Source organism: Ammodytes marinus (assembly GCF_949987685.1).
Source record: "Ammodytes marinus genome assembly, chromosome: 1".
NCBI classification, from domain to species: Eukaryota; Metazoa; Chordata; class Actinopteri; order Uranoscopiformes; family Ammodytidae; genus Ammodytes; species Ammodytes marinus.
The window spans coordinates 14,561,144-14,588,327 of NC_137230.1; the positions used below are offsets into that span (position 1 = coordinate 14,561,144).

The following is a 27,184-nucleotide window of genomic DNA, read 5'->3' on the forward strand; positions in this document are numbered from 1 at the left end:
TGGTTTCTCAAGTGTGTAACAGTGTCAATAGTAGCTTCCTCATGTCCATAACATGGTGTAAACTTCCTCTTTTCAGATGCACATGACATGAACTGTATTATGTTTCCCAGTCCACCAGGTGTCAGCAGAGACTAGGTATATTTCACTTGATCTCGATCTGTGGATCACAGATGTGCTATTTGGAAGGCCAAGTTTCTGTGACCACATACAACCTGAGTGGAATAACTAATTTACTAATCTAAGTAAGTTCACCTTTTGTGTTATTTTCCTTTAATCAAAATGTTTGGGTCTTCTGTTCATTGCACACAATGGAATATTTAGGATGTAAACCAATACTTTTCAATGCTGGTTTTTCATTACATTTGTCTACTAACAGATTACCTGATCACCTTAGATGACAAGTTAATTACGTTAACAAGCAGATAGAAAAGGAGCACCTGGGTTTTCTGACTCTTGTCCTCATTGGTTCCCAATTCTTCAGTCTCATCTTTTCCCCCACAGGCCTTAGATTAGATCGTCACTGAATTGGTAGACGCTTAACACGTATTCAACAAACATTGTGTCTTTCCACACTCTTTGTCACCATTGTACCAGCCAAACACGCAGGAGTTTGTTGACAGAAAAAAGCAGGTCACATTCCAGCTCTTTCCCAACACAAGCGTGAGTCTGTTCCACCCCCTCCAATCACATAAAACTCTAATTTTATACTTACTACTACAGCAGGAAAGTCAGTCAAAACCAACATGGCTTGCTGCACCCCCGCCCAGTCCTTCTTAGAGCGGAAACTGCACCACAGTGTGGCCACCAAGGGGTCCAGACTCCGGAAGAAGGGGGACAAGCATCCTGATTCTAGACTGATTAAAGTGCAAAATTAGCAGATGCCCTTTTCATTGCTGTATTTAGATCATTTTAAGTGATTTAAAATGGAGTGAATGAGGGATTGGAGCAGATACAGCACTGTTTCAGACTCCAAAAAGGCTTTGGCTGACCCTTTGGTCTCCAACCATGGGAGAAAAATATAAAACAATTGAATAAATATAATCAGACATTTCAAAATCTGACAAAAAAAAAGAAAACTTATTTCCCTTTCAGACACAAGTCGAGGTTCTCTCTTTTATTTATCATTACTATTTTATTTATTCACTTCATAATAACCTCTTATCCGAGTGCTTTTGCTTTCGCTATGGCAAAATAATATTGTACCAACTGGATCTGCTTTTAATAAGTTAATACGTGGGTTGAATATGGTCTCTGTTTTTGTTTTGTTTTTCAGGAGGACGGGGCGAATGAGTCTTCAGATGGGACAGTGGTTTCCGAGGTTGGGCTTCTCCTCCCACAGGCGTTTTGGTTTTGACTTGTCTCTGTTTTTAGAAACTTGGCCGTCGGGGAAAACACAAAACCCCTCCTTTTCACCCAAAGCCACATGCGAGTCACAGACATGGAGCAGCAGCAGATGATGATGATGTTGTATAGTGGACGGCCTTCCTGTCTAAGTAAACAGTGAATGACTCAGGGTGAGGAGTGGGAGGCTGTGGTCAGCAGCTTCAGACTGGCAGCACCAGGCCTCTCCCACACCCACCATAACAGGATATGGTCCTCATGGGCCCACACTGACGATGGTGGCATCATGTTATTATTTCCCTTACCATTTGGTTGGCGTGGTAGTATTCATGCACGCTGCGTACCATGTGAAGAGCTGGATTGAATCTTCTGGAAAACATATCTCTCTCTGTGGTGTTTTTGACCAACGGGACACAGGGAATGAGGTTACTTTCCCCTCGCAATCGGGTCTTATATAACGGTACATACGCACGTCTGGATAAGTGGGCATGGAGAACATTTGTAATTAGGTTTCTGTGACTCAACAGATGGTGCACAGAAGATGTTTATGCATAATAACAGTTTACCGTGCAACCGCCACATCCTTTCAAAACAGTAATTTAAAATGTTCAAATGTATTCAAATGTTATGCAGTGATGGATAAACCCAAGAAGAGAAAGTTAATTAATTACATATTTTTACTTTGTTTTGCTTGTGTTTTTTTGAATGAAACCATATGAGAGGTTTTCAGGGGAAACCCCATGAGGGAACAACACTGGTTTAAGCTTGACTGATATCTTGCATTGGATCTTTTTATTGAATGATCTTTTAAGTCACCATCTTAATCTGTAAAATAGCTCTTAACTACAGCTGTCAGATATACATCTGGGTTGAATACAATATTTACCTCTGAAACTTTGGGTTGTAGTACAAAGTGGACATACTCTTTCCATCACAGATGAAAGCACAAAACTGAAATAAGAAATGTCCTAAAACTAAAAAGAAAAACTAAAAGTTGTTTGTCTGTGTTGTCACTTATATAGACATTCAAATTCAAACAGTAGGTAATAAAGCAGGGGTTTAGGTTAATATCATGCGTTAGTGGTGCATATTTATTACAGTTTTTCTGATCGCTAACCCACAGTCGGCACAACTGGAGCTCCATGTGCAACAGTCATTGGAGCTGAACAGTTCATTTCACCTGCAAAATAGGCTCAGTGCAGCAAACACTATGAACCAGCTTCATTGAGATAAAACATACTGTCACTCAGAACACATTCAGAGTATAAACACTAGCATCAAACCCCAATACACAAATTCCAAACTTTTAATCTTTACAGTTTGAATAATTTTAGTTACTTCACACAAATAACGTAATATTTTCTTTGATGAAAGACTGAGATTATTTCACATGAAATTGTTTATTTTATAACATACCAGTTTTTTAGGTAAACAAAAAGAAATGGAAATCAAATCAGAAGTTTGGTTCAATAGATAGATACATCTTTTTATTATATATTGTATTGATAACATTTCCAAATTTCGTATTTATATGTAGAAATATTCTATAATTGTAATACAGAAATCAATTCCTGTAATGTTGTCATTTACTGTAAGGATTCAACTCTCACCTGTTTGTTTGCTGGAAAATTCATATTACAGATGCAACTTTAGATCTTTGCAGATTTGGTTTCACTCTCAACCCTCTCAATGACAGATTATGATTCACAACAGGGTACATCAGTGTAGCCCTTACTGTATTTCATCAGAAGTTACAGCTCTATGTCTTCTAGGTCTTCCTCCACACATCCACACTCTCACTGCCACTCTTCTCCCTCTACCAACCTGTCTTCATTGCTCCATTTCCAAAAGAAAGTATTTTTGAGCTTTCCCTATTTACTGTATATGTTCACTAACAAGTCTAAAACAAGACACCTTCTTAGTGGTTCAGTTGAAATTGCAATCTGCAGTGTCTGAAATGCACCAGCTGAAATCTATTCTGTTTTGAATGTGTGCTTTACAGTTGTGGCAGCAGTGTGTTAGCATTCGAACAAAGTGCTGGAAATCCACAGTGTGGTGCAGGTTGTGGTTAAGCCATGAGATAAGTGTGTAGGGTTTTGAAAATTGTGTTTAATCAATGAATAATGAGTTTGGTCCACATGAACTGCTGCTGTGCATAGTGTTGTTTGAGTTTTGCAAATGTCGCTCCAGTTGTGCCTACTTTGATTTAGCAATCAAAAAAAGTAATTAAATCAGTACAAACCAGTTTATACAGTAACCTGGAGCTTTCTGGGCCAGTGAGTTCTAAACTGCTGTTTCTATGTTAATTAATCAGAAACAATAATCCCATAAACAAAAATGTCAACTCTTAACAACTAAGTACACTGAGCTTCAAATGCATGTGTCAGTCAAACCTTTTGCACTGTAAGTTGTGAGAGTATTTTTTTAAATTATGGTGTTGCTACTTTCACAGACGCAAATGATTTAAATACTTCCTCTCACCACCTAAGCCTATGTATCTCTGCAGCAGCAGTGAAATGTGTCCAGAGGCCATGAATGGGTTACAGAGCCACTTGTTGTGTCTGCACTGTGGTCTCATTTCTCCCAGTGCCAGTCCCACTTAGTGTAAACACAGACAGTGCGAGCAGAACCGCACAGTAGGTGAAAACTGTTTTCACATCGGCCCCACAGGTGCAGCATTAACCCCGCTCAGCTTCACTGCTGCATCGGCTTTAGAGGATCACATCTCCAAAACAAGACCTTAAAACACAAACAACACAAAAGCTTGTATGGCAGGTTTCATGGGCTCCTCTTAGACTGTAGTAAAAGCACTAAATATAGAAACAACTCGTAGGCTGAAAGTGGGTCTTTGAAGGGCAGCGTAGTTGTGGTGGAGGGTAAATGATTATTTGATTAAATGAACGTTCCCTGTCTCTTGTTGTTTTCTTTTAGTTTGGGGCAACAGAAGAAAAACAGGAGGAGATATGTTGAAGGACGCAGTTGCTAAAGCTGTGAGCGAGAGAAATAAGTTGTTTTCAGACAAGAGGCCGCAAGAGTCGCAGTCACCTCTGTTGCCAGGGCGGTCAGCGGTCGGACGGGCCTGTGAGTGTGTGTCTGACCTGTGTGAGGTGGAGATGTGATAATCCCAAAGCCTAACTGTATGGAGTTAGAGGTCTGAAGGGAGGATTTATGGTGTTGTTTATGTGCTCTATTTGAGTCAACCGCAGCAGACTGTTGCTTCCTCTGCTTTTTGGATGCACTGTAGGGAGAGGTGTGTGAGGAGACGGAGAAAAGAGACGGGTGCTGCACTGACACACCTACTACACCCATGCAGACAGCAAATCTGGCAAGGCAGACACACACACACAAAAAAAACTCTCACTCGCTCACATATACAAACAAGATCCAGTAAGAGCTGGCACCGCAGCCCTCATAACCCTTGGAGTGGTGGTTGGCGTGGTTTAGAAAAACTGCAGGGTTTGTTGTAGTCCAGAGTGTGTGTGTGTGTGTGTGTGTGTCAGAAAGCAATGTCCTCTACCACCACTGGTGCTGTTCGTCCATGAAATATAGAAGCCTATCCTTGGACATGAGTTCATATTGTATTTTCTATTTTCTGAATACCCTAGCCTGCTTTACCTTTTTCAACACTCTTTAAAACTTATTGTTTTATAGTAGACATTTTGAACCTGAAGCCTATACCTGTCCAGCCTTACACGTGTTATGTAAGAAAAGCCTTTGCAGCCATACTGCAGATCTGAAAATAATAGGTTTTCACTTTTCACCTTGCCAGCAGCATTCATGGTTACATAACAGCCTACACATTCATTTCCAGACTGACCTGTTTCAACAGGTTGTGAAGTAACACCCGTTTAAAAAAGGAGTTAGCTGCCCTTTGAGGAAATTGGCACTGTCTCAAAATTATTTCTGGCATCGAAGCTAAGCATATCATGAGTTACTGTTATAATGTCCAGTCATGTGAGTGTGAATTGAGAAGGAGTATAGATATAGTATCACATAGAGGCAACTGAAAAAAAAACATCTGTTTTTGAGTGTGCAAAAACTAATATTTTCTGCCTCAGAGAAGTTTGGTCCACGCTCAAGCATTGCACTGTAAACAAATTGGATGAAAAGTATGTTGCAGTTTGTCTAGCACGATCCTAAAGAAAGCTGCAGGACATTCCAGAGATGGGGAGGATTGTAACCGGATCTGCCTTCCTCTCTCTCTCTGTCTCTCTTGATACAGTACATTTGATTACACTGGTGGTCTGAACTATTCAAACCCAATCTATACAAGGAGCCATGGAGGGAAGTCAAACATAAGCTCTAATGGTAGTGGCATGCAAATAATATTATGGAGTTTAAATGACATAAACAGCCAATCGTTCAATAAGCTTGTTGCTGTTTAAGAGGCCGATGGTTGGACATATGTTGTATGAAGGCTAGACAAGAATGGCTGGAAGTCCAGGCAGATATGAGCATCTAAGTGTGTGTGATGGCACATACAGCATGTGTGTTGTACTTGTGGTAATTGATACGTAGAGAAAGAAAAATCAAAATGCATAGATATGACAAGAAAACCTCAATTATAAACATTTGTTACAACTTAAAACATCAGTTTTCAGATTATTGTATAAACAAGATTTGTTTAAACTGCTCTGTCAATGAAGCTGCAGCTGAAAACACTACCTGATATTATTAGATCTGTTGCCTGAACTCTTTTTTTCCATTAAACAGTCATTGTTTTCCCAATGCTGGATGCGTCAGCCTGGAATGAAACAACCCTCAAATGTTAATATTACGCTGCATGCAGGACAGATGGAGGTCTGACTGAGAGAGCATGTGTTGCATTATTCACCGAGCACAAAGCAGCTCTCATGGGTTTCTCTTGTTGCAGACAGACTCACTGCATGATTGACACATCTGCAGCGACAGGACAAGACCCGAGCAGGCAGACAATGGACATCTGTCTTTTAAAGTGTGAGGGTTTTTTTTTTCGCCCCCCCACTGCATTTGAACCAAACACTGGCAGGCATTAAACTTCAGCACCTCAGATTCCTTACTGCTGTGACCTTCTTTCACACATGTCTACAGAAACATTACATAACATTATGCTTTTACAGTAGGGTGAAAAAAGGACAGCGTGGAACCGATTTCACTCCCTCAGAGTGGCCCGACACACTCATGTCTCTGAGAGGTCCAGGCTTCTGTGGATGCTGGATTTAGATTTACAGGAATATCTATTCTGCACGGACAAATTAATTGGTGTAATTGTTTTCAATTGTTCATTGCACTGCACAATTCGCAAAAATGTTAGTTATTTCATTAAAAGACGTCTACTTGTGTAACCAATGAAATGGAAACGTGCCTTCAGTGTACACATAGTACATGACAAAGCCTGACTCTGCTTTATTGTTTAACATTAACCACACTTCTATGTATGCACATAACCATATATACCCATCTGCAGTAATAACACATTAGGCAACTGAAAAAAGCTACATCAGCTTTAAGTGGAATATGATAACAAAAAAATAAGATTGCTGGGCGTATTTACAGCAACTCCCCAGAGAGCATCTCTTTGATATAAAACGTCTTTGCATATTGAATTGAGACTGCTGCTCCAAAGTCATTCACTCAAATGATTGAAGTGGAGGTAAATTGGATTGTACAATGTTTTTTTTTCTATAATCCCCACTTGCTTAAAATTAACTGCTAGCACCCAGTGAGTCTATGTCTTAGACTTATTTCAAAAGTACCCAAACACCAAGGTATACAAGGCGTTCTATAGAAAGTACTCGTGAAATACTTAAGTTTATCACACACATTATGTACTGCATGTGGTTAACACCTTGGTCCAATATCATGATATCCTGTTCCTACAGATGACTCATTCATTTCATCCTGTAAATGAGACCAACTGGGTTTTATTCTCCATTCATTATGTCATCGTCTTTTCCACTCAGTGCATTACATTCCTGATTGATAAGCACCTAACAGCTGCATTACCTGTATGAAAGGTTCTGTATGAATTATGCATGTATCATTATTTTCCCTCATTAACCTCTTCATTATAACAAAGCCATTATTTTAGCCATTTATTTTGAAGGTAACACTTCCAGGAAATAAGTCTGTGTGTCTGAATTTAGATAAGGGTTGTGCTCGAGGTCATGAGGTCCAACCTTCTGAGTGCACTTATCACTCAAACCAACTGTTGCCTGGGAGCAAGATAGCAAACGCCGTCTGCTCACTGCATCCAACTTAGCAGCTGCCCATGGGCGCAAGTGTTGGGGGGGAGGGAACACAAGCTATAAGCAAACTAATGACTATAAGGAAAACCTAGATGTACCAACGTGGACTAAACAGTTAACATCTTCACAATGCTTTTTTGTTTGGGTTCATTATCTTCAGTGTAAGAGGGAGCTTTGTCTTCTTAACAAATCACAGAAGCACAGAATTCTCAGGAGGATCATTTATTGACGTATGCAACCATCCTCTGAACTTATCCATCAACTCTCTTTTGAGCATAGGCTGTAACAAAGTAATAAATATACCAGATATAAAATTATGCCAGCATTTGAAAAATTTACAAAAAAAAAATCGTAGCAGTCAGCTAAATGAGCTGCCAGGTAGAAAACATAAGGCAACGCGGTCTTTGTGCTTGCAGGCAGAGTATATGCTCCTTTTAGCCGATCCCATGACCTGCAATACAAAATCAGAGTCAGAAACCCACATTTGGCAATAGGAAATTGTGTGACAGGATTGTTATTGGGATTTGTGTACCTTTGTTTGTTAAAGAGACTTCTGGATTTTGTTCAGGATGTCACCATAGACAAAGTTGAACATTTTTTCCTTTGACATGGTTCCATCTAGCTGCACTGTAATAACAAATACAGAGTTTATGAATGAGAAACGTTTCATTTTCAAATCAAATGCATGCAAAATAAGTGTCAATATAAACAATAAAAATGGACACTTACAGACGTCAACATCTGTAACCTCCATGATGGTCTTGTGTTTCAGATACATGGGCCAGACGTGGCGATCGAATAGGCCGGGGGGGTCTGGCACCGAGTAGTTCCTTGAGCTGCAGAAAGACACATACACACACCACATCAATTACATGAAAAGAAAATTAGGCAGCAGTCGAGACTAAACATAATTTAGCAACAGTGTCTGAACAGTGAGGCACTTACCACCTCCTCTTTTTGCATTCTTCGTACGGGATGGAAATAAAGAAACGCTGGTTCAGCACGTCGATCAAAGGTCTGCAGGGGTATAGAGACGGATTTAAATCCAAAGCCTACTGGTTGCATTTCTTTAACAGTGAGAAACGACGCCAACAGAAATGATAGTGACGAGTGGACAGTTCTTACCCGTAGGTGTAAAGCAGGAAGCCCTCCACAATGAGGATGTGAGTCTCCTCATCCTCCTCCTTGTGGTCAGACTTTGGGATGATCTCAGTATCCAGGGTGTTATTGACGCCGTGAGACTTCTCAAACTTGACCGGGTTGTCCAACCATGCATAGATGGTATCCATCATGGCGTCCATGTCCAGGGCTGTGATGACTGAAGAGCGAAAATGGAGGGGGACAAAATAAGCGTATAGACAATTGCAAAGGGCAATTTAGGATACACATGTCAAGTGTTTAAATGTGTCTATATTGCATGCAGATTACACATCAATCCACAGTCACAGTAGCAGCAGACACACAAAACACATACATACACAAAAACCCAGGCTTACCATCGTACTGCTTAAAGCCATCTTCACCAACTTCAATCTGATCTTGGGGCTGAAACATATATTGATAAGATGTACACGCAGGTACATTCCACTAGTGCTACACTCTGCTTTATGGAAGGCTCTGAGAAAAGTGTTTTCAAACACACAAGTTCAAACTATCAAGCAACACAGGCAGCAATGTGTTACTCAGAGCAACTCCCTTTTGGTTAACTATGAACTGTATCCATATTCAAAGAGAGAAAGATGTGCGTTGCTCACCTTGAAGAAGTCATCCTGATGGACAACACAACAGTTGGGCAGGTTCTTGATCAGTCTGTTGGTGAGGGTGGTTTTCCCTCCGTTGGTTACGCTGCATGGAACAAAGCCATATTTAAAAAAAACAGTGAATGGTGGGTGGGTGATGCAATCCATAGGGAAAGATTGTCACGCTTAAAGATTGGCCCATCACAAATGTAAGTTTTGCATCTATACATTACCCTTTTCCGGGTCATGTAATGTTAAATGTAGGCTAATTGTATTATTGTGATATTTTACAACACATTCCATCCCTGAATCGTAATCAGACACCATTAGAACAGTTATTTGCACAATAAGAGGATATTTACACATTTAATAAATTACAATGAAACACAATTTTATCAACATATATACAAAAAAGGGTGGGTCAGCTGGGTATATGGCAGGCTTCCTTATCTTCTATTTATGCTAATACACTTTATCTTAAGCTCCATTTATTGATTACAATTAAGTAGTGTGCCAATTATACACACACAAACTGAAAAATTAAAACAAAAATGTTGGTTACTGAAAGGTTTAAACAGCGGTAAAGCGAAAAAAGGAAGCGACAATTCAGCGGATGTCCTTGCCGCCCTCCCCACGTGTGCGGGGGATTTTTACGGCCTAGCAGTTAGCTTAGCCAGCTAGCTTTAGCTTAGTTTAGCCAACACCCCCAGTTATTCCTCCGTTTGCATCCGTTTGCACCATGGTTTGCACTCACCCGCCGATGCCGATGATGTACTTCATGTTGTTGGTTGGTTAAAGGTCGTTAAAGTAAAGAGCTCAAAACGTCAACAAACCGGTTTCGCGATCAGACGGGAAGAAAGCTTAAAAAGAGAAGGTTACAAAATAAACGTCAACTACTTAATTCCTCCATGGCACTTGAGTTAAGTGAGTTAGGTAAGAGCTGGGACGGGTGTCGCTCGGACGCGGTGTTCCACCGAGAAAGAACCGTTTGGTTGCTGTCACTACTACACATACTACAGAGAACGCAGTGATTGGATATTTAAACTCTTCGAGCCCACAGGAAATACACAGGACAGCCAATAAGGGCTGAGTATAACCGCAGCCCAGCCGAGCCCAGCCCTCTCACCGTCTCACCACAACCCATGATGTCAGTTTACATTTTAATGCAACAAACGAAGAAGAAAAAGTAAACAAGTGAGGCTGGACCATGCTGGACCAGTCTATGGGCTGAAATCGACTGTTGTGAAAATCCAGATTCCACTTGATAATTCTTAGAGGAAGATATTTCACTGTTTACAGAACAATGTAGAGGCTATGGAAAACGTGTAATGATAAAAAAAATACAGTTAGGCCCAAGTAACACACAATATATTGGCCTACAGAAAAGTAATACAATGACATTTACACATGAATGCCTAATAATATTATATATAACTAAAAACAGCTGCAATTTTCTATTAAATGTCTACTGTATTACATTTTATTTATACTAGCCTATAGGTCTTAAACGTATTTAATATATTTTTTTTAAGTCTTTATTGAACATGGTTAAAAAAAATACAAACAAAAATAAAACGATTGAGCAGTAAAAAAGGAAATAAATAAATTAAAAACAAACAAATGGGATGCTCAGGATCCTAAGCAACAAATACATAACTCAAATAACATAGTTCATGTTCAAAAGGGATAGGAAGAAGTTAAGAAAAACTTTTCTGGTCCTACCCCCTCTTATTTTTTATAATTGTTTACAAAAAAATAAATGTTCATTTGGACTTATTTGACAAACAATTTTATTTTTTGCCGGACAATAATTTTATTACAGCCTTTTTCTCTGCATTTCAGAAGGAATGTTGGTTTGAAATTACTCTTGTTTGCATATTACATTTAAAATGCAATACAGTTTAAGGATACAAAAGCGACCAATTTTAAATCTTACTCTCAGCTTTAATACTCAGGTGCAATTGGCAACTCTAATATGGCTCCTTTACTTAGTTTTTCTAGTATTTAAACATTAGCTTTACCCATCATTTGATAAATCAATAGATCCATAGACTATATTATTTAATAAAAGCCTATAAGAGATAAGACCTAACCATACAATCTGCATAAGTAAAACGTATAGCATAGTAGTTACACAAATAAAGTTGAAAAGTCATTGCCAGAGTAATGGCTCGATGTTCATTTTTAGTAGATTTAACATATAGGAACACGGGGCCTCTTTTTACAACTAGGACATTTACAGACACATGTTAACTATTGGGCAATGACCTGTCAGATCTCATTTTCTCCATTAGCCTGGCTGCATTGAACAGAATTGTTATATACTCACCTAAACAACACCACCATACACATAATAATATCCAAGATAAAGCTACAACAGTTCACACCAGTGTCTGAATCGTAAACAAAAAATAAACAAAGTGCAACATCTTGTAAGATGTTGGCATTGCTGTGGTGTTTATTTGACCAGCCCGCCACTGACCTCGGTTTTTGTTTAGAAACTTACCAACCAACTTCGTGACACTTTTCTGAGGTTTCACCAAAATATTACTTATGTCGGGGTTTACACCCTCGAGAACCTCAGCTATGGAGGGGAAGTCGCCAAGTGTGGAATTCGGTTCAGTTTGTAAGATTTCTATTCATAGTTTGTCTCCGCCTCATTCTGACCATTTGGAGCAAGACTGCTGAGATTTTCTTTAATTTCCTCAAGACTGCAACAACATACCTCACACATTGTTGACTATCCATGGTTTCAATCTGGTGTAATGTTTCAAATAAGGATAAATAAATGCCTCAACTTCTTCTGTGATAGTATCATGCATAGGTTTATTTTCTTGTAATTAACTCTGATCGGCTGAGTGACTGATGTGAAATTTTGATCTTAAAAGTAATTGGTAACTATAGCTAATAAATGTATTTCTAGTGAATAAATTAGTATGCAAATAAGTACAATTATAAAATGGAAATATTTCAAGCCCAAACAAAATTGACAATTCAAGTTTATAAATCAACACAATGCCACTGTTTTAATGGTAATAATAAGACATTTAATTTTTTTTGTACAAATAGCTTCTTATACACATGTCCAAGGATGTAAAATTACTATATTCCCTGTTTTTCTCTTTTTATTTATTTTTTATATTTTTTTACAGCTGCATGAGCATGTCTGGACTCTAAATAATGACCTTCTAAGTGTGTCTACTACTCTAAGTCATGGGTGGGTAGGGTCAGAACATAAATCGAACTTCTTTCTGACTGAAGACTTTCAGTCCATGTGACTCCAATGGATAATCTCAGTGCTGTGGATACTGTCATAATGACTCAATATCAGGGCCGGCGGTAGCCAGGGGCCAGGGTGGGCCGTGAAAGTCCAGACCCACTATCGGACGGACCTGTTCATTCGCTGTCCAAGAAAATGTCAAATAAAATTCAGACAATTAATTAATACTAAATAATATACCATTACCATGCATTACTTCTAATTGTATTATTGGGTGGACAGGACAGCCTGCCTCCAAGTTACCCACCCGTTTATAGTGGTCACTGGTCAGCAGAGCCGGCCCGAGGCATAAGCGAATTGAGCAGTTGCTTAGGGTCCCGACTGCCAGCCCCCCCCCCCCCATTTTTTTTTTTATTTTTTATTTTTTTAGTTTGTGTGTTTGATATCAACATCATATTATGTGAATGTAAATTATCATACAATAAAAGGAATACAATGTTTTCGTAGATAGTTAATATTTTAATAATTGAATCAGTTAATCTGGGAGGTAATCCGAGGTTAATTGATCATGTCACGTTCAAGTCCATGGCATGCACAGTGTGTATTGAGTTTATTTAAAAATATTTGAAAATGGGGCTGCCCTCAGTTGCCCATGCACTGTGTATAGTCTATAGCCTATTTCAGCCTCGTCTGTGGAAAAAAAGATAACTGGACAACAGAGTTCTTCTGCTTCGTTCCTCTCACTGCATTTAAATTAATTCATTATATTACAGAAAAATATGTCCCGTAAAAGAAAAAGAGCACCAAGCCCCTCCCAGAGGACCCTGCATAATATTTAATTTCAAATTTATATTTCTATGGAAAATCCATGTGTCTTTCTTCAATAGCTTCTAATTCATCCAACCCAATGTCTCCAAATTATTTGTCCACACAAAATTCCTCAGATTTAGCTTAATTTTCCTCTCAAAGTGCACCAGATTCATGCATTTCACTTTAAAAAGGTAAAAAAAAATCCAAATTGGGCCCAAAGTGTCAATATTTTGTGTGGCCACCATTATTTTCCAGCACTACCTTAACCCTCATGGGCATGGAGTTCACCAGAGCTTCACAGGTTGCCACTGGAATCCTCTTCCCCTCATTCATGACAACATCACAGAGCTGGTGGATACTGGAGACCTTGCGCTCCTCCATCTCCTGTTTTAAGAAGCCCCAAAGATGCTCAATTGGGTTTAGGTCTGGGGACATGCTTGGCCAGTCCATAACCTTTACCCTCAGCTTCTTTAGCAAGCCACTGGTCGTTAGGAGGTGTGTTTGGGTTCGTTATCATGCTGCAATACTGCCCTGCGGCCCAGTTTACGAAGGGAGGGGATCATGTTCTGCTTCAGTATGGCACAGTACATGTTGGTATTCAATGAACTGTAGATCCCCAGTACTGGCAGCACTCATGCAGCCCCAGACCATGACACTCCAACCACCATGCTTGACTATAGGCAATACACACTTGTCTTTGTACTCCTCACCTGTTTGCTACTACACACTCTTAACACCATCTGAACCAAATAAATGTATCTTGGTCTCATCAGACCACAGGACATGGTTGCAGTCATCCATGTCCGTAGTCTGCTTGTCTTCAGCAAACTGTTTGTGGGCTTTATTTTGCATCATCTTTAGAATAGGCTTCCTTCTCGGACGACAGCCATGCAGACAAGTATGATGCAGAGTGCGGCGTATGGTCTGAGCACTGACAGGTTGACCCCCCACCCCTTCAAGACCTGCAGCAATGCTGGCAGCACTCATACGTCAATTTTCCAAAGCCAACCTCTTGGTATGACGCTGAAAACGTGCACTCAACCTTCTTAAACTGGGCTGCAGGGCAGTATTGCAACATGATAACGACCCCAAACACACCTCCAAGACGACCAGTGGCTTGCTAAAGAAGCTGAGGGTAAAGGTGATGGACTGGCCAAGCATGTCCCCAGACCTAAACCCTATTGAGCATCTTTGGGGCTTCTTAAAACGGGAGATGGAGGAGCGCAAGGTCTCTAATATCGACCAGCTCCCTGATGTTGTCATGAATGAGTGGAAGAGGATTCCAGTGGGAACCTGTGAAGCTCTGGTGAACTCCATGCCCAAGAGGGTTAAGGTAGTGCTGGAAAATAATGGTGGCCACACAAAATATTGACACTTTGGGCCCAATTTGGAAAAATGTTCTTAGGGGTGTACTCACTTTTGTTGCCTTCAGTTTAGACATTAATGGCTGTGTGTCGAGTTATTTTGAGGCGACAGTAAATTTACACTGTAATACAAGCTGTACACTGACTACTTTACATTATATCAAAGTGTCATTTCTTCAGTGTTGTCCCATGGAAAGATATAATGAAATATTTGAAGAAATGTGAGGGGTGTACTCACTTTTGTGAGATACTGTAGCTCTGGACTACCACCATCCAGGTTGCCCAGTCCCAAAGCTTTCTCTTCTATCAGCTCAGGCTGCCTACAGTTAATACTGCGATTAAAAAAAAAAATACATGATGTTGTATAATGTATATTATATGTTATTCATAAAGATTTGGGAAAAAAACATGCAAGAATCAAATCTCCCACACAGCAACACTCAAAGTTTATTGCATATTGTGTTCTACACAATTCACAGTAAATGTGCCAAAAAGCAGACGCAGAGATCTTACAAGGGCAAAAAATAAAATAAAATTGGCTTGCGCGCTCAGCGCGCGCTCGCATCTTCGGTCTCTCTGCCCAGTGTGCCCACTTAAAATTTCTACAGGCCCACCCTAATCTAACTGTCTAGAACCGGGCCTGCTCAATACTGCATTAGCATTTCACATTTATGCAGCTCATTTGTCTGTCTATATGGCCATTGTGTGTAATTTACATATGATATAATCAGGCCATTTGACCTGAGATTCACAGACCTGAAATTCAGGGAGCACTCAGTCTCAGCTGTAGAATTGGTTTTGAAGGTGAAGATTTTGTCACTTTGTTAGTTGGCATGAACATAACAAGCTGAATAAGCAGCACAGCAAATATTGCTGTCCCACATATGAATGTCTCATAAACCTGAGAGATACTGCGGGATCTGCATACTTCAGCAACTGTACACTGTGTTCTTCTAAGCCTTCGCACCCACCCACCCACCCACTGTTTGGCTGTCACATTTTTAGATCTTCAGAAGTCACATTCGTGTCATTCCGCATTCTTCACATTTAATTTTACTGTACTTCCATAAATGCCGGATTTTCTGCATGACTGTATAGTTTGTTCACAGTAAATTCGGGAAATATACTATCCAATGGTTGTGTGAAAGTCAAGGCTTACGAGTATTACATCTATGCTGCAAAACTTAAGTTAAAAGTTGTGTATTTGTGATTGAACAGGGAGAGTTCATACTGTTCAGATGCTGCACATTGTGTTCTGCTATTACTGTTCTCTGAAAGTATTCCAAGCATCTGTCTGCCATCTGCTGGCTGTGAGAAGTGTTGGTCCTGTCTGGTCTTATGTCCAGTATCCATTTAGACCGGAAGTAAAATTAGTTTCATAAAAATGATCAGGTAAATATGATAAGAGGTGGAATTTGTTTAGACATTCAAAATTAATCAATATATGTTTAAATGAATGGTTCAGATCAGCACTCAACACATATCAACACTGACTGGTCACCATGTAGGCCTACACCATCACTGTATCATGAGCAATAGAACTGTTGTTCATGTACAATACAACTGTTCTTTGTGTGTAACCCTCACTGTTAGCTTTTCTTATCTTAACAATAATATCAGATACAGGTTGCATTTTTCAGTTGCTGTTAGGAGCTTGGCATTTCCATCTTCAGCGTGAGTGCTGGTTGCACGTGGTTGCTAAGAAAAAGAATGTCTAAAACAGTTAAAACACAGAGTGTAGAGGGGTAAAATAGAAGAGAGGATTTCGTTGTATCCAGACTAAGATTTGATCACACAGGATTAAATAAACACAATTTATTATGGGAAAAGTAGGAATTAATTTTGTGTTCACAAGGGAAACAGAACATGCAATTATGCATTGAGGAAAACATAATGAAGAAAGGGTGATGCTACAGCAAAGAGTGAGAGGGGCTGGACGACAATGGGATTTAAAGGTACTATTAGAAACAGATCGTGATAAGGTGAGGTCGGGGAAACCATTTTAAAATAACAGGCACAGGGCGAAAGGAAAGTAGGTCCTGTTCTACATACTCCGGTACGGCAGGTGGCGGTATGCACCTAAAGCTGGTTTTGCAACCTGCCATAAAATGCAAAGAAGAAGAACAAACTAACAAACAAACAAAACAAAAACGTCCATGGCAGAGATTTCCTAACTTTTCCTATATGGTCTAGATGCAGCCGCTGCCGCCTACCAGTGCAGCTCGGCCAAACATGCCAAACACGCCCATATCTGCCAAAAACGCCCATATCGGCCAAAAACGCCTACAGCTCGTGCGCATGCGTAACGTTACAGAACTAATTCAAGCCCGCAGCTCAGTCCCATTGTTGCTTACTTAGCGATGTTGTCGCTATATTTACCGACTTTTCAGACACCTCTGGCGACGTTTTCTTCAAAAAAGCGACCAGAGACAAATCTAGCTACTTTTTCTGGTGTTATTGGTGACTTTTTCGCTAAAGTATCGCTCTTTACTCTAATCAACGATCAGCGGGTGCCTCCCCTGCCTCTCCTCCTTCCTAGAGCACTGACAGGCGGCAGAGTCCTCGCGCAGCAGTCCCTCGCAGCTGCGGACAGAGCAGGAGATACACACCTCTCTGCTCTAGTGTTCCTTTAGCATCCCTATTAGCAGTTGTAGTACCCCTCTTTTAAAGTCTATGAGTAGTGCTTATTGAAACTGTGAGCATGTATGATTACTGCTAGACTTAACATTATCACGTCGGTTTTCTATGCAATTGTTTGATTCAATTTTATTTCAGACATATCAAAAAAAGACAAATTAAAAGCATGAAAATACAATAAAAAATATGTTCAAATGATTTCACAAATAAAAATAAACAACATATTGAATTGATATGCCTGAAAAGGAGTAGGAAGAAGTATAAACTTATTTGATCCAACCCCTTTTCCACAGCTCAATAACTTTATAATAATGTTTTACATTATTATTATTATTATTTTTATATTTATACAATCCATATATCCATATATACTCGACACCATTGCAAATGAGGGCCACCCCTCAATTGGTCTCCTGAGGATAAACAAAAATCACACGAAAAATGAAATGAAATATCCACTATACATCCATACAAAAATACATCCATCCACCATATGCATCAACACAATTCATACGTCCATATCTCCATATTTGTACAACTCACATATCCATATCCACACATACATACTTTCCGTCTTAAATCTCTCCCTTATCCCTGTTAAAAATCATTGCTTTGATTTTTTTTTTTAACTGAATCATGTTTGGACATTGCTTTAGCTCCGTGCTCATACCATTCCACAATTTCACACCACCAATTGAGATGCAATGACATTTTAAAGTCATGCGTGCAGCCAGTGTCTTAAAGTTTAACTGTTCCCTCAAATTGTAACCCCCCTCTCTGTCAAAAAAAAGTTTTTGAATAGTACCTGGTAGCAGTTTGTTTCTAGCTTTGAACATGATTTGTGTAACTTGATATTCAACCAGGTCCTTGAACTTTATGATACGGGAAAAAAGAGGAGGTTGGTGTGATCATAATATCCAGCTTTATTGATTATTCTTATCGCTCGTTTTTGAAGTGTGACTAGTGGTTGCAGTGAGCTTTTGTAAGTGGTCCCCCAGACCTCCACACAGTAATTTAAATAAGGTAAGATCATTGGGCAGTAAAGAATATGCAATGATTTGTGATCCAATATATGCTTTGCTTTACCCAGGACTGAGATGCTTCGTGACAGTTTAGATTTAACATTGTTATGTGACTGTATAAAAAGTAAATAGCCTTCAGTCGCTAATAATATTATAAGAGACTGAAGTATTATTAACCTTTTTGACACTAAAGCTTCTTTTAATTGGTCCATTTCCACAGCAGGTAAAGTGTAGCAAAAACAGACAAGAAGTTTTTGACACTGAATATGGCAGACCCATTGGTCAGTGACATCTTTGATTTGATATGAATTGCAGGCTCTCTGGGACAAAAAAACCTTTGTTATCAGAAAATACACAATATATTAAATAAAGGCAGCCCCCAAACCTGCGGACAACCACCTTGGCAACCCAGCAAGTACTGTTTAATTGTGATTACTGCACGTATGGAAGAGCTGGAGCTTTTTGAAAAAGCCCACTAAATATGTTCAGATGTATAGCTCTGAGACTCGCTATGTGGAACAGAAGCAGAGTCTCTCATGAGGCTCATTGCAATCAAACAAATATAACTGCCCTTAATCCATTTCTTCTGACTGAAAGGTATTTTTCAAGAGGGTCATGGCCGACACACAGCAGTGCAGTAAAGCATACACATTAACACAAGGTACACAGAAACATAAAACTAAAACTAAAAAGAATGATGTGCGAAAACACAGCATGTAGGCTGTGTATCAACATCAGATTTTTGTTCAGCGCTCAGACAGTACGGACAGGTAGCATATTGTGAGGAGATATTCATTGATTTTGACAAAATGTTGTACAAAGTTCATGTGCACCTATTCATTGATTTTGACAAAATGTTGTACAAAGTTCATGTGCACCTAAAAATAGAGAAAAACAGTCACTTAATTACACTGATGTATTTGAGGGGACTGAGTCGCTAGTTTAGCCTTTAAGTCTACACAAATACAATGACATCTTGTTTATGTATTATAAAGTATGTAACTACCAACAAAGCACCATTGAAGGACGTGCAGGTGTGACAACTTAATTTCTTTAGGCAGCTGATTTGGCTATGGAGACCCAGACCATTTTGTTGATGCAAAGCTCCAAAATGTCAGGTGTTCGTAGCTTGCAAATCTATTCACAAAAGACACATCACATAAAAATCATGTTAGTCATTAATTAACATAGTCAAATAAATTATACATTGCCACCAAAATAATGTTAACAGTAACACCTAACCTGTTACCTCATATGCTGACCAGATGCCAGTCTAATTTAATATACAAACAAACACATGTTAATCATTTTTATCATATACTAATTATCATTCAGATAAGACTTATAAAGCTATTTGGTCTGTAACGTTAAGCTATTTTCTAACCAACAAAATCCTTTGAATAACACAAACATAACATTAGGTAACGAAGTAGGCGAATAAAACATTTGTATTGACTTACCTGATATAGAAGAGCAGGTGGGTGTCTGTTTCAGTCCCAGCTGACTGTTGTAATCCATACTCTCGCTGGAGACGTAACTCCTGTACTATGAGCACTTAGTATTCATGTTTAATGTAGCGGATGCTGATTCTCTTGTTTTTAACTGTGCTGCAATGTCCTGTTTTAAACATTTTGCTGGTGAAATGGTCTTAACATTGACGGCAGCAAGAGCAGCTAGCTGGCTAGCGCGATATTAACCAACAGAACGGAACAGGAAAAACGTCACACAGCTTAGTGCAGAGCAACCATAGCAACAAGCTATAGGCGTTTTTGGCCGATATGGGCGTGTTTGGCAGATATGGGCGTTTTTGGCATGTTTGGCCGAGCTGCACTGGTAGGCGGAAGCGGCTGCATCTAGACCATTCTCAACTTTTCTGAAGATAGGTGGACAGCGTTGGACGGTGACCAAACATGGTAAGCAAGTTATATTACGACAGACGCCGATTAATAATCAATACAAGGTTATAACAATTCACATTCATGTGACTACTTTGTTTTTTGAAGTAGTCTAGTCTGCCTAACGTGATAAGCTGTTAGCTAATTGTCTAACTATAGCCAATCGCAGCTAACCAACGCTGGTCGTAATAATGTGAATTCTTCAGTGTTGACTCCTAAGTTTACTACAAATTAATTCAGAAGATCGCTAGAAAAACTGTTATCCCTTAAAAAGAAAAGGGATACAGTTATACTCTTTAATTTACACCATGAAAACGTTACATTTTTAAAGAAAGTTAGCCAGACTAGCCCACTAACAAAGATGTAAAGATTATTTGGAATGATAAAACCGGCCAAAACTATTCTAAGATCAGAATCGCACCGAATAAGTAAATAAAACAGCCATATATGCACTGCTGTGTTGATTTTCCTTTGCACTCGCTTTATTTGTATCAAGTATGGCTCCCTTTGTTCATTTGCAGGAAACGTTCAAATCACATTCCTGTTCTCAGTGGAAATGACTCGCATTTTAAATTGACTGCATTTTCACCAACATTGGTTGCCACAGTCAATGTGTCTGCAGTGATTTGATTATTAAAAACGTTATTATCTATTCCAGGCTCACGTGTCTATCCAGGAAGGATTTAACCTGCCTCCTCTGAAAGAGTGCAAGAAATGCTGCTTTCCGAGCAAATATCATTGCCCATTTTGTGTACCAGAATTCTTCAAACCCGCAAAACAAATCAATGCTAGAATTCATTTGGACAATCACCGAAAGAGAGCAGTTTTTGTAGGAGGTACGTTTTTTTCTCTCCATTTTCTATTTTGTATTTAATTGACTGTGTCAGGGGAACAATTCATCTCTAGTCTAATATAATTGTTTTTCTTTTTAAATTTCAGGTTACACCATTCACAAATGCGGACTGGAGTGCAGGCCACAGCAGCATTATCATTGTATGTACTGCGTTGCCACGCTGTTGAGGAGAATTGACTTCGTCAAACATCTACAGGTCTGCCGCCCGAGCAAAGATCGAGCGAGAATATCCCATTTTCAGAGAGCCAAGCATCACAGAGTCCAGTCCAAAGCACAGGCTTCTTCTTCACCTCCCCCTGGAGAGAATGACGACCCTTCAGAAGAAATGGTAAGGTTGTGATCATGTGGCATGCACTTTTTAATAGAGCAGTTTTGTCATGGAAGATGTGCATTGCCTCCTGACGGTCTACTGAAACAGAAAAAAGTAAGTTAAAGGTGAAGTAAGCGGTTTATTTATGTTAATATAAGTGTTAAATCGCTCTTTATTCATACAGTGATCACTTACACAATGTGCGCGTTTCATAAAGCCGATCTCTCAGTCAGCTGCTTTGCATGTAATCGGCAAATTAACTTATTGGAGGATCCCGAAATTTTTATCTTATCAGAAGAGAGAACGCTACAAACCAACACTCGTCTCACTCATATATAGTACAATCATATGAAAAAGTTTGGGAACCCCTCTCAGCCGGCATTATAATTGACTCTGCTTTCACAAAAAAAATATAAAAGTGGTATGTCTTTAATTTACCAGGAACAGCTAAGTACTTGGATGTTTTCCAAACAAAGATTTTTTGAAAAGCAGTATTTGGTTGTATAAAATAAAATGTGAAAAACTGGCTGTGCAAAAATATGGGTACCCTTGTGGTTTTTTTGATTTTAATGCCTGTAACAGCATGTAAAACTGATGATTTTAAACACAAAGTTGGTTGGATTATGTTGTTAAGCCTTGAACCTCATAGAAATGTCTGTTTAATCATGAGAAAATGTATTTTAGGTGCCTAAATGCAAGTTGCACTTCTCTTTGACTCTCTGCTGAAGTGAGACAGAATGGGATCATCAAAACAGCTCCCAAAAGATCTGAAAAACAAAGATTGTTCATTGTCATGGTTTAGGGGAAGGCTACAAGAAGCTTTCCCAAAGGTTTCAATTGTCAATTTCTACTGTAAGGAACGTTGTCAGGGAATGGAAGGACACAGGCACAGTTGCAGTTAAACCCAGGTCTAGCAGACCAAGAAAAGTACAAGAGCGGCATATGCGGCGGATTGTGAGAATGGTTGCACACAACCCAAAGATCACCTCCAAAGACCTGCAAGAACATATGGCTGCAGATTGTGTATCTGTACATGGTTCTACAATTCAGTGCAATTTGCACCAAAACATCTGTATGGCCGGGTGATGAGAAGGAAGCCCTTTCTGCGCCCACGCCACAGATACAGTTGCATGGAGTATGCAAAAGCTCATTTAGACAAGCCAGCTTCATATTGGAAGAAAATGCTTTGGACTGATGAGACAAAAATTAAGTTATTTGGTCTTTATAAAAATCAGATGTTTTGGTGCAAATTGCGCTGAATTGTTGAACGATGTACAGATGCACCATCTGCAGCCAGGTGTTCTTGCAGGCCTTTGGAGGTGATCTGTGGGTTGTGTGCAACCATTCTCACAATCCTCCACCTATGCCGCTCCTGTTTTTTTCTTGGTCTGCCATGCCTGGGTTTAACTGCAACTATGCCTGTGTCCTTCCATTTCCTGACAATGTTCCCTACAGTCGAAATTGACAATTGAAACCTTTGGGAAAGCTTCTTGTAGCCTTCCCCTAAACCATGACAATGAACAATCTTTGTTTTTCAGATCTTTTGGGAGCTGTTTTGATGATCCCATTCTGTCTCACTTCAGCAGAGAGTCAAAGAGAAGTGCAACTTGCATTTAGGCACCTAAAATACATTTTCTCATGATTAAACAGACAATTTTATGAGGTTCAAGGCTTAACAACATAATCCAACCAACTTTGTGTTTAAAGTCATCAGTTTTACATGCTGTTACAGGCATTAAAATCAACAAAACCACAAGGGTAACCATATTTTTGCACAGCCAGTTTTTCACATTTTATTTTATTTCATACAACCAAATACTGCTTTTCAAAAAATCTTTGTTTGGAAAACATCCCAGTACTTAACTGTTCCTGGTAAATTAAAGACATAGCACTTTTATATTTTTTTTGTGAAAGCAGAGACAATTATAATGCCGGCTGAGAGGGGTTCCCAAACTTTTTCATATGACTGTATATACACTCCATGGTCTCACTGCCGGTGCACGCCAGAGCAACAGATGGGTGAATGTGTATGCGCCTGCAATGGCGGAGCAGGTAAAAATCCTTCCCAATGTCTGTTTTGATGGTTTGTATCATGTTTTATCACACTTATGGATCTGAGATGATGCTAGATAACTTGCTGCTTGAAGACCGCAGTGCATTAATGTGGTGACGTAGGGACGAGCGAGGGGACTGCCAACTGCAGTAACTGACAGGATGTTAGCTAAAAGAACCATTCCGCTTACAGCACCTTTTAAAGGTTGAATATGCAACATTTGCATTATAAATTAAATTGTAGTCACACAACAGTAATCCGACTCAATTATCACCTCTGCCTCACTAGAATGTGTGGTGGTGTGTTTACCTGCACAGCCCCTCCCCCTTACTGGCTGTGTTTCTTTTGTTACATCGAGACGTTTCTCGGCGTCAATCAACTGAGCAGTGCACGTGGAGAGTACCTTCAACCAGTAACATCTGGAGAGTGTTGAACTCAACCAATACCATTGTGAGGGCACTCAGTTCACTGCCATGGCGCAGCAGCCGAATGACTAGACACTTGTCGAGCTCGCCTCCCTCCGAGGAAGAGAGCCGCGCGAGCAGGCACCAACAGCAGGTGGAGGGAGAGAGTACACCACTTTCCAGTTAGACATACAGCACATATCAGTGTGTTAGCCACTGAGCTAACCAAAGCTAACTCCCAGTCAAGGAAGTGGAGAGGCTTCTGCTCTGTACTCTAGGCCCCGCGAAGTAGCATGGAGGAGCATTCTGTTTATAAAACAATACAAACAAATGTTTCTATGTAAAATACTGGCAGAGAGAGGAGGATTGTGCAGATAAACACACCACCACATATTCTAGTGGAACAGAAGTGATCATTGAGAGGGATTATTTTTGTGTGACTCTATAATTTATATTTTCATTAAAATGTTGCATAGTCTGCCTTTTAAGGCTTGCAATAAATATTTGATCACACAAAGGAATATAGCTGCACCTTCCTCTGGTGGGTGACATGAAAAATTTGGTATCAATTAATCTCCCTGTGTTTTTATGTATGGAAAAAACAAAGCTTTTTCAAACTTTCCTATGTTAATTCATACCATCAACATATTTTGAATTCCACTTTTCCTTTATTTATTAGCTGCATAACACATAGTGCTCCTTGTTGACTGCCGTACCTAATAACTTTACAACAAGATGTAGCTTGTGAAAATGAAAATAAAAAGTATTTGGGATTGTGATCTTACGGTTATACCTTGGGATATATTATGTCTATAGCATCTTTGGAGATTACTGTAACTCCTTATATTGCGGCCTGGATCACTCCTCCCTCAGTCGTCTCCAACTAGTACAGAATTCAGCTGCTCGTCTTCTCTCCGGCAAGAAAAAACACGACCACATCACACCCGTTTTAGCCTCACTTCACTGGCTGCCTGTCAGCTTCAGAATTGATTTTAAACTTCTCTTAATTGTCTTTAAAGCCCTGAATGGCCTGGCCCCCCCTTACCTCAGTGAGCTCTTACAGATGCATACCCCTTCCAGATCCCTACGTTCCTCCGACCAACTGCTGCTCAAGGTTCCAAAAACCAGACTTAAGACCCGAGGTGATAGGGCCTTTGCCGCAGCTGCCCCCAGACTTTGGAACAACCTCCCCATCCACATTAAATCATTACAGTCTGTTCACATTTTCAAATCGTCACTGAAAACACACCTCTTCTCCCTGGCATTCCCCCCTTGATTATGGCATATTTTCTGACTTTCTTATTGATATTTCTATTTCATTTTTAAATTGAGTTTTTAATGATTTTATGCGTGTTTTTTCTTTTTTCCCCTGGTGTGATTTTGTCTCTGTCTTGCCTATGTTTTTTATCTTATTCTGCCTGTACAGCACTTTGGTCGGCTGCTGTCGTTTTAAATGTGCTTTATAAATAAACTTGACTTGACTTGACTTGACTTTGGAGGATGGTGACTGTTGTTCACTAGGTATTGTTTTTGGACTCATTGGTTCTGTTTCACTGGGTGTGCAGTCATCAGGTGCAACTTTTTAAGGAGAGTCTTTGTTTCTCAAGGATATCTGGAGAGGAACGCCATCTTTAATGTTTATGATTAAATCAACTTTAATCGAAGAAGAGAAGTTTTTATTTCAAAGAGGTTCTTTGATTGCTGATAGAGGAAACTAAGTAACTTTGGTTGGTTATGTAATAATGAATAATAAATAAACCAAATTACATTATTAATTTCCATCCTCACAGGATATCGGCGGATACGAACTCTACGTCGTGGATGGAGGCTACGTCGTGGAGGGAGGCTATCAAAGCGGCCAAGGAGCGAACAACAGCAGCAGCAGCAGCAGCAGCATGTCAGCGATGAGCACGGAGCCAGACTCTTCCAGATGTGACAAAACCGTACAGACGAACATTGAAAGGCCACAAGACTGTGATGAATACTACTTCAAGAACCTTTCCAAAATGTTTAAAAAGTTGAGCCCTCCGAAAAAGGCAGAGGTGAGGTTGAAGATCGAGAGGCTCCTCTTTGAGGCGGAGTTTGAGTAGGCAAGGGTTCACACACACACACACACACACACACACACACACACACACACACATACTCTACATTTTTATTTTCATTGGAACAAGTGTAGGAAGCAAGTTTACTCAAAAGTGTTTAAAGTATCGAAAACCTTAGATATTTTTTTTTACAATTCTTCACTTAACTTTCTATCACGGTAAAATAAATGAAGGTCAATAATGCTGTAGGACTTGACAACAAACATTTTGGAAGGTGATGCTGCTATTAGGGATTTGTTTGTGTTCTCAGAAATCGCCTTCGTGAAACAGATGCCTGATTTATATATATTTTAGAAGGTTTTTTAAGTTTTGTTTTCTGACTGAGCAAAAAAGAAGAAAAAAAAAACAAAGCAAGCTGAGATGGTTGGACTTGACTCAAGACAACCTCTGGATGTGTTTTTTCTCAGTCGAGTATGCTGCCTATACCCAGTCGTCATGTAAGTAGTATAGGCCTACCTACAACCAAAGAGTGAATATGATATTTATATTTTTTGAACACTAAGCTGTATGAAAACACTCATGTTTTATGAATAGTTCAAACAACATGGATATAAATGTTCTTGCTTTCATTTGTACAAAAGCTAATAGTAGGTTGATGAAATCCTACTTGAGACAAATGGTCTCACAGCTGAATGTTACTAATACTTGGTCCAGAAATAATAATTTTTTTTGTCAAGTCTGAAATGGATTCTGAATTGTTCTTTTATTCAAATAAAGCTCATGTTACGAGCTATACTGTACATGTTTTGTTTCGGTGATTTCAAATAAAGATTTTTTTTCTTTCACAGCCTTTTAGTTTGATATATTTTACAGATTCTGTGACAGGAAACAGAGACAGAGAAAAGAATGTAATGTACAAGGATTTTAATGTTGTGGAATGACATTCCTGTGTGAAAAATAAGTTACATTTCCAATGACAAACACCTGCCTGATTGGAAAGTCACATGAGGTGCATGGTTATAGTATAGTGGAACTGTCATAGACTTAAGTGATCTCAACTCAAAGTCCACTTGCTGTCTTTCTGAGTTGGCATCACTTGTCTAGGGCTGCAACTAACGATTATTTTGATAATCGATTAATCTGTCGATTAATCGATTATTAATAGATTAGTGTTTTGGTCCGTAAAATGTCAGAAAATTGTGAAAAATTTTAATACATTTCCCAAAGCCTATGTTGACGTCCTCAAATGTATTATGTCCAAAAC

The 27,184-nt window shown here is 39.4% G+C and overlaps 2 protein-coding genes across 2 annotated transcripts; one reads left to right on the forward strand and one right to left on the reverse strand.

Annotated features, from left to right (window-relative positions):
- Positions 1–7,774: 7,774 nt before the first annotated feature.
- On the reverse strand, positions 7,775–10,316 carry mibp2 (muscle-specific beta 1 integrin binding protein 2). The gene is made up of 8 exons (XM_080032916.1): positions 10,062–10,316; positions 9,323–9,413; positions 9,065–9,113; positions 8,694–8,886; positions 8,514–8,585; positions 8,298–8,404; positions 8,101–8,195; positions 7,775–8,019 (listed from the first exon to the last, which is right to left on the reverse strand). Exons 1-7 carry the CDS (start codon positions 10,085–10,087, stop codon positions 8,110–8,112), a joined length of 624 nt encoding a protein of 207 aa, XP_079889042.1. The 5' UTR covers positions 10,088–10,316; the 3' UTR covers positions 7,775–8,019; positions 8,101–8,109.
- A 9,886-nt stretch (positions 10,317–20,202) lies between these two features.
- On the forward strand, positions 20,203–26,694 carry LOC307254872 (uncharacterized protein). Its single transcript, XM_080033413.1, has 4 exons — positions 20,203–20,273; positions 20,914–21,091; positions 21,195–21,436; positions 25,666–26,694. The coding sequence occupies exons 1-4, from the start codon at positions 20,271–20,273 to the stop codon at positions 25,963–25,965; spliced, it is 723 nt and encodes a 240-aa protein (XP_079889539.1). The 5' UTR covers positions 20,203–20,270; the 3' UTR covers positions 25,966–26,694.
- The last annotated feature ends 490 nt before the right edge of the window (positions 26,695–27,184 follow it).